Source organism: Salvelinus namaycush, chromosome 8 (assembly GCF_016432855.1).
Source record: "Salvelinus namaycush isolate Seneca chromosome 8, SaNama_1.0, whole genome shotgun sequence".
Taxonomy (NCBI): Eukaryota; Metazoa; Chordata; class Actinopteri; order Salmoniformes; family Salmonidae; genus Salvelinus; species Salvelinus namaycush.
The window spans coordinates 25,875,593-25,888,808 of NC_052314.1; the positions used below are offsets into that span (position 1 = coordinate 25,875,593).

The 13,216-nt window shown below is 42.4% G+C and overlaps 2 protein-coding genes across 2 annotated transcripts; one reads left to right on the top strand and one right to left on the bottom strand.

The window, feature by feature from the left end:
• Window positions 1-212: 212 nt before the first annotated feature.
• LOC120052553 (peroxiredoxin-6-like) lies at window positions 213-5,784 on the bottom strand. The gene is made up of 5 exons (XM_038999532.1): window positions 5,611-5,784; window positions 2,671-2,827; window positions 1,058-1,204; window positions 794-940; window positions 213-624 (listed from the first exon to the last, which is right to left on the bottom strand). The coding sequence occupies exons 1-5, from the start codon at window positions 5,700-5,702 to the stop codon at window positions 499-501; spliced, it is 669 nt and encodes a 222-aa protein (XP_038855460.1). The 5' UTR covers window positions 5,703-5,784; the 3' UTR covers window positions 213-498.
• Window positions 5,785-8,536: 2,752 nt separating this feature from the next.
• Window positions 8,537-10,208, top strand: LOC120051848 (putative nuclease HARBI1). Its single transcript, XM_038998734.1, has 4 exons — window positions 8,537-9,067; window positions 9,137-9,252; window positions 9,349-9,460; window positions 9,555-10,208. Exons 1-4 carry the CDS (start codon window positions 8,596-8,598, stop codon window positions 9,923-9,925), a joined length of 1,071 nt encoding a protein of 356 aa, XP_038854662.1. The 5' UTR covers window positions 8,537-8,595; the 3' UTR covers window positions 9,926-10,208.
• Window positions 10,209-13,216: the final 3,008 nt, after the last annotated feature.

Consider the following 13,216-nt stretch of genomic DNA (forward strand, 5'->3'; position numbering starts at 1 on the left):
AACAGATGCTTCTTTCCTTCAGTGAGGTCAACACTGATCTGTAGATTAGATGTGATCGGTGCAAGTTTTTAAAACTCAAAACAATTCAAGTGAAAGCAAAGTTAACATTCAGTTACTGGAAGGAAGGATGCATTTTCTAACTATTGAAGCAGAACTATATATATATATCTTCATATCATAACCACCAAAAAACACCCCCCCCCCCCCCACAGTGGTCTTCCAAAAGTGTTTATTGGGGTAGTAACACTGTACAATGCTAAGTTCAAGTCAAAGCCTTGCTCCTCAGAAGACATTACTATGAATGGATTAATGGATGCTTACTGAATATGTAAGTAATGAGATACTTTAATTAGTGCATCTAAACCTACAAGACTCTTGAAGGGATGATTGGCTATGCTATAAGTCCTCTAACGATAGGACTATTATGTGTTGATACTTTGGCAGTGGGCCTATCTGGGCTTTGGGTTGTGTCCGGGACGACCCCCCCCCCCCCGAGGCTCAGGGCTGTGTGTAGCGGAGGTACTTCTTTCCAGAAGGCAGCTCTTTGGTGGTGACGCCATTGGGGAAAAGTTCAGCGGCCTCTGCATCGGAGAGAGAGGGAATAACCATACACTTCTCACCAGGCTGAGAGAGCGAGGGAGAGAAAGAGAAAAATATTAAGTAAAACAACAATATGGCACAGTCTCCACTCTCTCCAAAATCAAAGTTAGTCAGACGTTTCAAGTGGTCTAATATCAAGATGTGAGTGACTAACTTTCAATCAACAGGGGTGTGTGTGTGTGTGTGTGTGTACCTTCCAGTCGACAGGTGTGGCCACCTTCTTGAGAGCAGTGAGCTGCAGAGAGTCAATGACACGGAGCAGCTCGTCAAAGTTCCTTCCAGTGGTGGCAGGGTACAAGATCGAAAGCTTCATCTTCTTATCTGGACCAATCACAAACACCTGGGGGAGGGACCGAAGGAGAGGGGTCTTATAAACAAACACCAATTTGAGCTTCATTTTCTACAGCATAATGTTGCAGTTTACATCTCCTGGATGTGTCTGTGACCTCATACTCACACAGCGTGCAGTGAGGGGAATGCCATCCTTGTCAAGCTCATCAGGGTCCAGCATGCCCAGCTGAACTGAAAGCACCCTCTTATCATCAGCGATGATGGGGAAGGGCAGGGGAGAGTCCGCACCATCACTGGTAAACGCCATCACATCCTACAGACAGAGGGAGAGAGGTCAGGGGTCAGCGATGATCAACAAGGGCAGGGGACCGTGTCACCTTTACTGGCTGTGATTTTCATCAGTGACGTCTTTAGACTTCACAACTGGTAGTAGAGTAAAAGTGTCCTTGCTTTGCTCAGTAACTCACTCTCCCGTTTTCATGATGTGAACTACAAACAGCAGAATCAGTGACTGTATGTAGTATAATCTACAGCAATGAGAACTATAATCTGTAAAGAACCTGACCCTGTGACGACCACGGACTCTGATCTGAGTGACTCAGATCAGGGGTTTCACAGACAACAGTCAGGGTGACTGGGTTAGAGCAGGTTGTGGCCAGAGTGAATATTATTGTAAAAAGGGGCCATTAGTCTGGATGGTTATATGTTTTCAGTTGTAGAGAAGTGTTAAAATGGTAGAGATAGTTACAGTGTTCACAGCAGCAGTATTAATCTCTTGTGGAAAGATTCTGTGTGTAAACAGAGAGAATCTGTTGGGACTGAATGGATGCGTAAAATAAGAGCAGCAGTAGTTCCGGTGTTTGGGTTTTTCGTCAGTGGTTATTTGGACAGATTTCACAGGTTTTAGCATCTTTCGAATTCCGGAAGGGGAGGGTACATTCGGCCCGTAACTTGCAAAGAGCGAAGGTGAAGCTCCTCATTCCAGCTCCGCTCCTTTTTCTAGCATTTCTTGATCTCTTCTCTTAACGTGGATGGACCCAGAACTTAAATCTAGCAGCTGACCAATTACGTGAGACTTTAGTTCTGGGTTAACCGACATTACAGAAGTATAGACAGCAGTGTAATGGCTGGTGTGGTCTAATCAAAAACTGGACATCAGACAAAACTAATACTCCTCACTGTGGGAAGGAAGGCTGCCATTAGTCACACAGGTTCAGCCAGAGGTGGGTGTGTGTGTATATAAGGAGAGGGGGTGGGATTAATTAGTTCAGTGAACTTCAGGGATTAACTTTTCATCCCCAAAAACTTGTTGAGAACTTGAGGGGGTGGTGCTTCTGTAACCTAGCAATCAAGCCATGGTTCCAATCACCAATGCCCCAGTGTAAGACTTGAGAACTTGACAGTCCAGAGGAACTCGTTCCCCTGTTGGACCCAAGAGAGGCCTTTAAGGGAGGTAAAACATTCAGTACTTGCAGATAGAAATGTAATGAAAAGCTAACACTATTCCCTGTTATACTTGACAGACAAACATATCTGTTCTACACAATATATTTCTGTAGAGAAATGGCCATCTGTGAATGGAGTTGAGATGGAGTGTAACAGCTGTGCAGACTAAAGCAGTCTCAGGGGGATTCCACAGGGTATGTGTATGCATACAATATTGATTTAGACATGGCTGACAAGAGTTTAGATATGGTAGTAAACCTGTGTGAGAGATGCCGTCCATATGGTAGTTATGCAATGTATAGGCAATGGATGCAGAGAGAGGGGTAGACAGACCTTGCTCCAGACCAGGTGGTCGGCCACACTGTCGATGGACAGCGCGATCATCTTGACGTTGCGTTTCTTGAACTCATTGCTGATCTTGGCAGCACAGGCCAGCTCTGTGGTACATACTGGAGTAAAGTCCCGGGGGTGGGAGAACAGGATTCCCCATCTGGAGGAGAGGAGAGTAAGTCTCTGCTGAGGAAAACATTAGGCTAGACAAGTGCGAGTTTTATTTAATCAGTTCACTTTTACTAAATGAGAGGCAGAGTGTCACCATCTGACTGTGAGGGAAGGTGGAAGGAAAGACTGAAAATCATGCGACTAGTCTCTGGAATGTGTGGTTGACCAATGATGCAACAATGTATGGCAGAGAGTGTGAAGAAAACAACAGGACAACTAGAGGTTCTGTTTACGGATGCGTTGTAGAACCACACCTTTTTAGCGTCATAGTACATCCAAATAATAGAGACGTGGTCATGGAATACAAAAGCAAGCCCTCTAAACATTGCTCTCCTCCTTTCCCCCACCACTCATTGTGTCAGACTGGGACAGTAAGGAGGTTAAAAAAAAAAATCCAAAGAGCAACAAGTATTCTTCTGTAGGACAACACAGTTATTGAATGGTTTTTACTGAAGTACCACAATCACTTGCACATCATTCTGTATTATGGCAATAGTTTATAAGAAAGTGTATTAAACCCGTTGCACCGGAAACAGAGCTGTAGCAACCACCAGTGTTTGAGTGGGGGACTGTTGGGGTGTTGCAATAACAGAATAATCTCGGGCTAATCTGTACTGAGTGCCAACATATCAAAATGAGAGGCTTTTAGCTACAGATTAAAGGAAATAACTACCCTAACAAAACACAGTAAACCAGTTTATCTTGAGATTTGTATAAGTTTCAAGTTACATTCTTTCCTCTACCACTCCTCCTCTCTCCCATCCCTCAATATTGGACCACAGCAATGGCAGTAGAAAAACTAAAATAATTTACTCTGTTCGGTAGAAAGTTAAATCCCCTTGAGGGGGAAGTTGAACTTGTGTCTAGTTCTGCAAAATCATTTAAAACTGCTGCAGGAAATGCTCGAGTCCCCTCTGGCTGCACCACACACATGGCTTTGCAAAGCCAAAGATATGCAATATAATAATGTGTGTGTGAGAAAGAGCACCCCCAATCTACCATGTTGGAGGGTCCTTCCCCTGTGCCAACCGTTACCCCTTTATATTCTTCTATTATTTAACTATAGCCATCATGAATACTGAAGTAAAAGCATGGCCCATGTTAATGATTGAGCTATAAAAACACTGGAATACATTAGGTATAATTGTGCTGTGTTTGGTCAACTTTTGATAGCACTGCTCCTCCACTTTGGAAGAGTTTGTTGGATCATGCTTATGTAACGGCCAAACCTTTGACCAGGCCAACTGTTTGTCTGGATGTGCGCATGAGTGAGACGTACACTACCGTTCAAAAGTTTGGGGTCACTTAGAAATGTCCTTGTTTTTGAAAGAAACTTTCTTTTTTTTTTATCAGAAAAATAGTGTAGACATTGCTAATGACTATTGTACCTGGAAACTGCAGATTTTTTTATGGAAGATCTACATAGGCCCATTATCAGCAACGATCACTCCTGTGTTCCAATGGCACGTTGTGTTAGCTAATCCAAGTTGATCATTTTAAAAGGCTAATTGATCATTAGAAAGCCCTTTTGCAATTATGTTAGCACAGCTGAAAACTGTTGTTCTAATTAAATAAGCAATAAAACTGTCCTTTAGACTAGTTGAGTATCTGGAGCATCAGCATTTGTGGGTTCGATTACAGGCTCAAAATGGCCAGAAACAAAGACCTTTCTTCTGAAACTTGTCAGTCTATTCTTGTTCTGAGAAATGAAGGCTATTCCATGCGAGAAATTGCCAAGAAACTGAAGATCTCATACAACGCTGTGTACTACTGCCTCTAACCAGAATAGAAAGAGTGGGAGGCCCCGGTGCACAACTGAGCAAGAGGACAAGTACATTAGTGTCTAGTTTGAGAAACAGATGCCTCAATAGTCCTCAACTGGCAGCTTCATTAAATAGTACCCACAATCCTCCAGTCTCAAAGTCAACAGTGAAGAGGCGACTCCGGGATGCTGGCCTTCTAGGCAGTGTTCAGTGTCTGTGTTCTTTTGCCATCTTAATCTTTTCTGTTTATTGGCCAGTCTGAGATATGTATTTTTCTTTGCAACTCTGCCTAGAAGACCAGCATCCCGGAGTCACCTCTTCAATGTTGACATTATATTTGTACTTGGGAAGAAAAAAAAAAGTTTTATTTTTGGTCGATTTTACAATACTAAACATTGCTATCTGGAAACCTGGTCAAGAGTGTATATTGTAATGAAACAGCAGGGAGCAGGTCTCGAACCCTCGACCTCCTAGCCCGAGGTCCGGCGCGCTATCGACTGTGCCACAAAAGCATGCTCCAGCGGCAGAGTCGATTTCCGCGCTTATAAACACAGGGTCGTTACAATATGTTAAACAGGAAGGATTTATATACAAATCAAATGTGTCTGAAATAGTGTTTGAATGTGGATTGTGGACAACATATTTTGTAACAAACCGTTGTATAAGCCCACGATGCACGCGTGAAGCCTCGCCTACAGTAATGTTCGAATTATTAAGAGCTGATCTGGGATCAGAGCTTCGCTTTCCATATGAAACTGGTCCTGGACCGGTGCTTAGCGACTATAATTACCATCATGTTATATGACACTTGTGTCTTCAGTGTATGACTAATTTCACGCTGAGCTCGTGGCAATGGACATTCAACCAAGTCTGTTATAGTCGTTACACAAACACACCATCAGTAAATTATTAGGCTACTGTTTTCAATTGAGTACGCTGATGCAGTGCAGATACAAAGTAATAGCAGATGATCACACCGACTTGTTTAGCCTACAAAAGTAGCACTTACGAGTTTCCTAAGAAGTCATGGAATTTGATCTTGCCGATGGTTGTCTCAGCTTCGAAGTTAGGGAACACGTCTCCTAGCAGTATTCCAGGCATGGTTCTCTTTCCAGGGCAAGGTGACGAGTATTTTTTTTCTTCTTCGGTGGAGTTTCACGGCGGGTTGCATCCAATATTTATGGTGCATTACCGCCAACAACTGTACAGGGGTAAAAGGGAAACGTAAGCAAACTAAACCAAGCTAGGCAGAGCCAAGCACAAGCTAGCGATATCCTATTGGCCCGTTCTATCATATATATACATTTTTTCCGTTAGGCCAATAGGCGCGTATGCAATAACTCAATTCGCCTTTGCACTCCTAAACAACGGGATTTTTAAAAACTTTGCCAAAGGGTAAAGTCTGAAAAACTTAGCCCACTATGTTTATAACATATTGTAGTTTTAGGAATATAAAACAGTATCATGATCAAATGTTTAATCGATGAGAAAATATGTAGAATGTCGGCCAAAATCCATCTCCTTCCGCCTTCCACCACTGGCGGCCACTGGGCTTCCACATTTGGTAGGGAGTTGAAACGGCAAGCGGATGTTTCACATTTGTACATCCCGTGAAATGTATGTCTCCTCTGTAGCACAAGGCTGCATTCAAAACAAATCTCCCCTAAATCCCATTTCCCCATTACATGGTGGAGACTTGCGCTTGAGCCATTTATTTTTGGTTTTGTTCCACCAGCTTCAAACGGGGGATTTATTTGGCTACACACGACCCTGAATGAATGGACAACAGGGGAGGGGTTAACATTTCTTACCTAAAATCATCCCCACCTATCGAGGCACAGGTGACTAGTGTAAAGCTTACTATTTATTTTCCCTATTTCATTTTTATATAGTTACATTTTTATTAAGATTAGGCTACTAGCCCTAATATAAAATGTCTTGCAAACTTAGCCTATTATTGGCTCTGACGTCATAGTATATGAAAAACCAACATCTGGGGCCTGTTGCACAAAAGTAGAATTAAGACATCCGGGATAAATGACTCAGCTGAGCTCAATGAAGCCAAAACATGTGCGTCCAGGCTTAATTGGTTGCACAAAGACCAAGCCAGGATGAGCAGACACGGATTCATTAAGCCAGGTGAAACCAATCCTGGATAGGTGCGCGCTCACGGCTCACTCAAATAGACCCCGCCACAGATCACAGATTAACTGATTTACCATGGCAACTAGAGCCGCGTACTTTTCCCCGTCGGAAGCACAAATCCTCATGGAGGCATACGAGGAGGTAAAAGATATAATTAAGAAGAAAGGCAACACCGCCACAGTGATAAAGCAAAGAGAAAAAGCGTGGCAAAGTATTGCAGACCGCCTGAATGCGTAAGTAGTGCACAATTACACACTCACCGCTCCGCTGAAACATCACAATTACAATTCAAATATTTAATTCACATCTCCAAAAATGCAGTTGTACTGTAATTATGAAACGGTTAAATTTTTAATTGAAATGCACTGCAGATATGAGTGAAATTGTGTAAAGTAACTCCATCACACTGTATAAAGCTATGATAAATTTTTTGATATTTTTACTGAAAACAAGACAAAAATACCAAGTAATTTTTTGCAGTGTGACTCCATTAAATGTGTGTGTGTGTGTGTGTGTGTGTGTGTAGATTAAACATGAACGGGCCAAAACGGACATGGCAGCAGGTCAAAATCAAATACAAGAACATTCTGCAGAATGGTATGGTCCCTGACTAATATTTAACAAAGCACAAGCATATATTGTACCCAGAAGGTGCCTGCTCACACATTGTCTGTACTGTTTTAGCAGTGAAAAAGAATACCCACAGACAAGGCACGGGTGGTGGGTCACCAAAGGCTGACCTTACCCCAGCAGAGGACATGGCCTTGGAGCTAAATAAAGGCAGGCCCGTCTTAGAGGGGATCCCTGGGGGGAAAGAGACGAGCATAGGTTCCTCCCAAGATGCCACCCGCTTCATTCAAGGTATGTCCTTCCATCTCTACATGGGATACAACCACATTCATATTGAATCAATTTGGACTGTCTGACTTTGGTTTACCTATTGCCTTGCAGTGTCTGGCAGCACTGTGTTCCTGTTAGAGCCACCAGCACAAGCACCAGACGATGCTGATCCAGTGAGTACTCCATCAAAGGCATACTGTAGGCCTGGCATGTCTTGTCTACTAGCTTCAATATGAATCCGATTAAATGTGATAGGGTGAAGGCCCCAGTGCAGCAGCAACAGCACATGATGGAGACGATGATGAGGAGGAGACCATCTCTCTGGATTCCAGAAGGCATGAGGTATCATGTTAAGACTGTGAAAGTACTATTTACTCTACAATGGTGAGGAGTCCTCATCAAAATCAAAAAATCTAATTTCTTTTACAGGACCCAGATGCTATACAGTGGGAAAACCAGCCTGGCAACATAGTGCGTATTAATAAAAGGACACCACATCCTGCCAAATTCCAGCTGCGCTAATTGTATTGTGTTCACAGAGCTCACAAGCTATCAGAAAGTTGTATGGCAACCACCTCCGGCGCCAAATAGAACTGGCAGACATAGACATTCAGTACAAGAAGAAAAAGATGGAAAATCTTGCACTGGAGTCCGAAATAAAAAAGAGGACAATTAGGAAACTGGACCTTGAAATAAAAAAACTTGAGAGGGAGGTGAGATATGCCTTCAATGTACACTGTATGCTAACTGTAACACAAATGTATTATTCATTATTTTTCTTTCCTCCCCCAGCTCCAAGAAGATGACACAGCTCAAAATAAAAATTAGGTATATTCTCGTAAAGTCAAGTGAGCCATGACATATGAGCTCTTATTGTGAGCACACAGGACGGTGGCATCTTTCTAAGGTTTTTTTTATTTTCCCAGCAATCAGTACAACCAAGTCATCGTTATAAGGCATCGCCCTCTTTTGCCCACCCCCCCAGCACCAGGTGTGGCCACTAGCCTATATGAAGGCCCAAAATTGTGTGTTCCTTTCTGCTCTGACAATGGCATGCCCATTCGTGCGAGATGTGGTGGATGAAGAAGCACTTGTGCTGAGGAGAGCCTTCAGGCGAGAAAGGGTCTTCAGGGACCGGTTGGACCCACTGGCCTTCCCTGATGACCATCTATATGAAAGATACAGGTTTTCTGCAGATGGCATCAGGTATCTATGCAGACTACTGGGTCCCAGGATTAAGCACCGCACTGCACGGAGCCATGCACTGAGTGTGGAGCAAATGGTTTGTGTGGCCTTGCGCTTTTTTGCTAGTGGAGCCTTCCTGTACTCAGTGGGGGATGCAGAACAGCTGAACCATACCACAATTTGCCGCACAATAAGGAGTGTGTGTCTGGCTATCAAAGCATTAGCAGATGTCTTCATCTCCTTCCCTGGCCACAGAAGACTCTGTGACATCAAAGAGGAGTTCTATAGGATTGCAGGTAAGAGGATCTACAAATTACAGGACAACTGTTAACACATAGTAGGATACTCATTACTTTGTGTGACAGGTTTCCCCAATGTCATTGGTGCAGTGGACTGCACACACATAAGGATAAAAGCCCCCTCAGGTGCCCATGAGGCCGATTTTGTGAATAGGAAATCCTTTCACAGCATTAATGTTCAGGTGAACATAACTTTTTGATATTGTCCATTGACGAACACTCTGCATTGCCAGTGATGTGCATTGATTGGTGTAATATTCCTCATCTTATGATTTCAGATGGTCTGCAATGCTGACTGTGTGATCAGCAATGTTGTGGCAAAATGGCCTGGCTCAGTCCATGACTCCAGAATCTTTCGGGCCTCTGAAATCTATCAGTGCCTATCACAAGGTAAGCCACACAACCCCTATTTATAACCATCATGGCTGTGTCAAGAATATCACTGTGTTTATGAGGTAGTAATGATGAGATTTTGTGTTGACAGGAGAATTCTCTGGTGTGTTGCTGGGAGACAGGGGGTATGGCTGCCAGCCTTTTCTCCTGACACCTTTCACAGACCCCCAGGAAGCACAGCAGGCCTACAACCATGCCCATGCCAGGACCAGGGCCAGAGTTGAAATGACCTTTGGCCTCCTGAAGGCACGCTTTCACTGCCTTCACAAATTAAGGGTCAGCCCTGTTAGGGCATGTGATATTACTGTGGCTTGTGCTGTCCTCCACAATGTGGCCTGCCTGAGGAAGGAGAGGGCCCCCAGAGTGCCACCAGCCATGGACTGGGACAATCCGGCAATCTTCCCTGATGACGACAGTGGTCGGCTGCTGAGGGACCAATATGTGTTGAATTATTTTAGTTAGTATGTGTGCTTTCAATTTTGGTTAAATATGTCCTGCGGTGGCAGAGGAATTTGGGTTTTTTTGGGTTCGTTTTTTGACGAATTTGGCCTCTTATGATGTTTGTGCGGTATACTGTGTGTAATACAAGGCTGCAGGGAGGCTACTGCATCCATTCATTTGTCTGTTCAGTTGATGTGTATGGATTTGTCCTGCATTTATTTTAGTGTGCAGACATGCAGGGTGTGTTATATACAGACCTTTGAATGTGTATGTATCATTTTGTATAATATGCTTGGATTCTGTGCTTTCCATCTTGTAGAGTCACTGTGACTTCAGTTTCGAAAGGAGCTGATGGTTTACCTGCTTTGTTTTGTCCTTATTCAATAAAGGAACATAATGTTACACATTGTGTTTTTATATTCATATGGAATGTGTATTTGTTTATATGACAGAGTACTAGGGCCACACTGAAGAAAAAGGATAAAGTCATACATTTATGAGGCTGGTTCTTTCTGCAGAAAAGCTACATATTGTTTTTACAGTTTTGATACTTATGACAATGTGATACTTAATATTCTGGCACATCAGCATGTCTTTGTTTATGAAACCATACTGAAGTACAATTTCACGAAATGCCCCACATCTGTCATTTTAACAACTGTCCTCCTTTAAAACAACTGGTTACAATATTATGACTTGTGTTTTTTTCCCCTCTGTGGCCCTAATATTCTATCATTTTATATATAGCCTTATAGTCTATGGGAAACTGTAAATTATCTAATGATAGCAACATCATCTAAAAATCATTTTTTATCCAAAATCATTGAAATTAATGATCACAAACGTTTAAATAATAACAGTGGGTCTAGTTATATGTGATAACAATGTATAGTGAGCAGTGAAATAACTATTGGTTTCCATTTGTGGTGACTGCTGACTGACATTAGGGATGAGATTAAATAGATCCTGGAATTTAGCCTGGTCTGGAGCAGGCTAGCTCCACAGAATAAATCTCCATGGTAATTTATACCATAACATATCCTCCTGCCCCCTATCCATCTTTAGTGCAACCGGATTACGGATCAATTGAGCCAGGATCACCAAGATATCCTGGCTTAATCCCTTATCCTAGTTTTGTGCAACAGGCCCCTGGCTGTAAGTTTTGTTCATAATAAGGCCCACACACATTTAGAATGCAGTAAAACTTAAAATAAACGCAGTCTCAAATAGCCGCCTGTCCCTTTTAATAGCCGGCAACGGCACACATTTTAGCAAATAAAACTCTGTTTCAAATAGACACAAGGTCTAAATGAATTGTTTACGAGGTTACCAATAATGACCATGAATTGTTTATGAAGTTTAATGTTTTCTTTCTTACATTAAATAATTCAGTAATGACTGGAAAAAATTATGTCTATCATCCATTTTTTAGCGCCAGTAAGAAACTGCTAGCTAGCCATTGGCTGCTAACAGCTGAGAACTGCCAAACAGTCAACAACTTCGGGAATACAGAGTACAGACCCCCAGAAATAATTTGATCGCACTCTAATGGCAAAAGGAAGAACTGACAAAAATACACAGTCAAAGAGGAGAATAATTATTATTGCTGGAAGGGAACGCTGGACTTAAACAATTAAAGGGGATTAAACACCCTCTAATTTGGCTTCATTTTTGTGCTTGCTCCCATAGAGATAGATATAGGACTCATCTTTGTATCTGTGCCGTTGTCACGTTCTGACCATAGTTCTTTTGTGTTTTCTTTGTTTTAGTGTTGGTCAGGACGTGAGCTGAGTGGGCATTCTATGTTGTGTGTCTAGTTTTCACGTTTCTATGTTTGGCCTGATATGGTTCTCAATCAGAGGCAGGTGTTAGTCATTGTCTCTGATTGGGAACCATATTTAGGTAGCCTGTTTTGTGTTGGGGTTTGTGGGTGGTTGTCTTCTGTCTTTGTGTTCTATGCACCAGATAGGACTGTTTCGGTTTTGCCACATTTGTTATTTTGTATTTTGTAGTGTTCACGGTTTGTCGTTATTAAACATGATGAACACTAACTACGCTGCGTCTTGGTCCGATTCCTGTTACACCTCCTCTTCAGACGAAGAGGAGGAAATCTGCCGTTACAGACGTTATGGCGTATGTGGCAGCATAGGCAGCGCCATTAAGTCAATTTTCTTCTTCACGATTGGCTTATCCCACCAGTTTTTTAAAAAGTATTATTTCACCTTTATTTAACCAGGCAGGCCAGTTGAGAACAAGTTCTCATTTACAACTGCGACCTGGCCAAGATAAAGCAAAGCAGAGCGACACATACAACACAGTGTTACACATGGAATAAACAAGCGTACAGTCAATAACACAATAGAAAAAAATTAAAATAAGTCCATATACAGTGTGTGCAAATGGCGTGAGGAGGTAAGGCAATAAATAGGCCATAGTAGCAAAGTAATTACAATTTAGCAAATTAACACTGGAGTGATAGATGTGCAGATGATGATGTGCAAGGAGAAATACTGGTGTGCAAAAGAGCAGAAAAGTACATTTAAAAAACAATATGGGGATGAGGTAGGTATATTGGATAGGCTACAGATGGGCTATGTACAGCTGCAGTGATCGGTTAGCTGCTCAGATATCTGATGTTTAAAGGTAGTGAGAGAAATATAAGTCTCCAACTTCAGCGATTTTTGCAATTCGTTCCAGTCATTGGCAGCAGAGAACTGGAAGGAAAGGCGGCCAAAGGAGGTGTTGGACATGACTACAACAGGGTCACCAGGAGGGATCAGCCAATGAAGTTGGAAGTCCCACCCAGTTAACTACATTAAAATGGGGGAATCCCTCAATAGCACTACCCATGCTAATACAGCCTTTTGGCCACTAGAGGCCTCTGTCATTCTCTATGCTTGCTCCTCAAGAAATGCTGTCTGCAATGACAGAAGCCAAACCTGAGTTGGCTTGGGAGTGTGGTTTGATATGGGTGTTCCTTAGGTGTCCTTACCACCACCAAGATACACCCATCTATCAGAACCTTGCCTGCAGCTGTTCCCCTCCACTCAATCACAACAAACAAACCTCCTGCAGGTTGAGTTAAATAACTACAGGCAGATGTATGGTGAGATGTCAGAGGAAACCTTGAATAGGTCAGTAACCTACAGAGTAATATAAGAATGCAATTGCTGAATTTATGTCGATCAAATAAAAAAAATCTAATTTTATTTGTCACATGCTTGGTAAGCAACAGGTGTAGACTAACAGTGAAATGCCCTTCAACAATGCAGAGAAAAACGATAGAAAAAGAATACACAAGGAATAAATACA

Excerpts from the sequence above, each read along its gene's own strand:
- LOC120052553 (XM_038999532.1), bottom strand. The coding sequence starts at position 5,702 with ATGCCTGGAATACTGCTAGGAGACGTGTTCCCTAACTTCGAAGCTGAG. Across the intron at positions 1,205-2,670 it reads ACCACCTGGTCTGGAGCAAG|GATGTGATGGCGTTTACCAG; the intron begins GTCTGTCTACCC and ends CTCTGTCTGTAG. Across the intron at positions 941-1,057 it reads TTCCCCTCACTGCACGCTGT|GTGTTTGTGATTGGTCCAGA; the intron begins GTGAGTATGAGG and ends TCCCTCCCCCAG.
- LOC120051848 (XM_038998734.1), top strand. The coding sequence starts at position 8,596 with ATGAAGGCCCAAAATTGTGTGTTCCTTTCTGCTCTGACAATGGCATGC. Across the intron at positions 9,068-9,136 it reads GGAGTTCTATAGGATTGCAG|GTTTCCCCAATGTCATTGGT; the intron begins GTAAGAGGATCT and ends TTTGTGTGACAG. Across the intron at positions 9,253-9,348 it reads TTCACAGCATTAATGTTCAG|ATGGTCTGCAATGCTGACTG; the intron begins GTGAACATAACT and ends TTATGATTTCAG.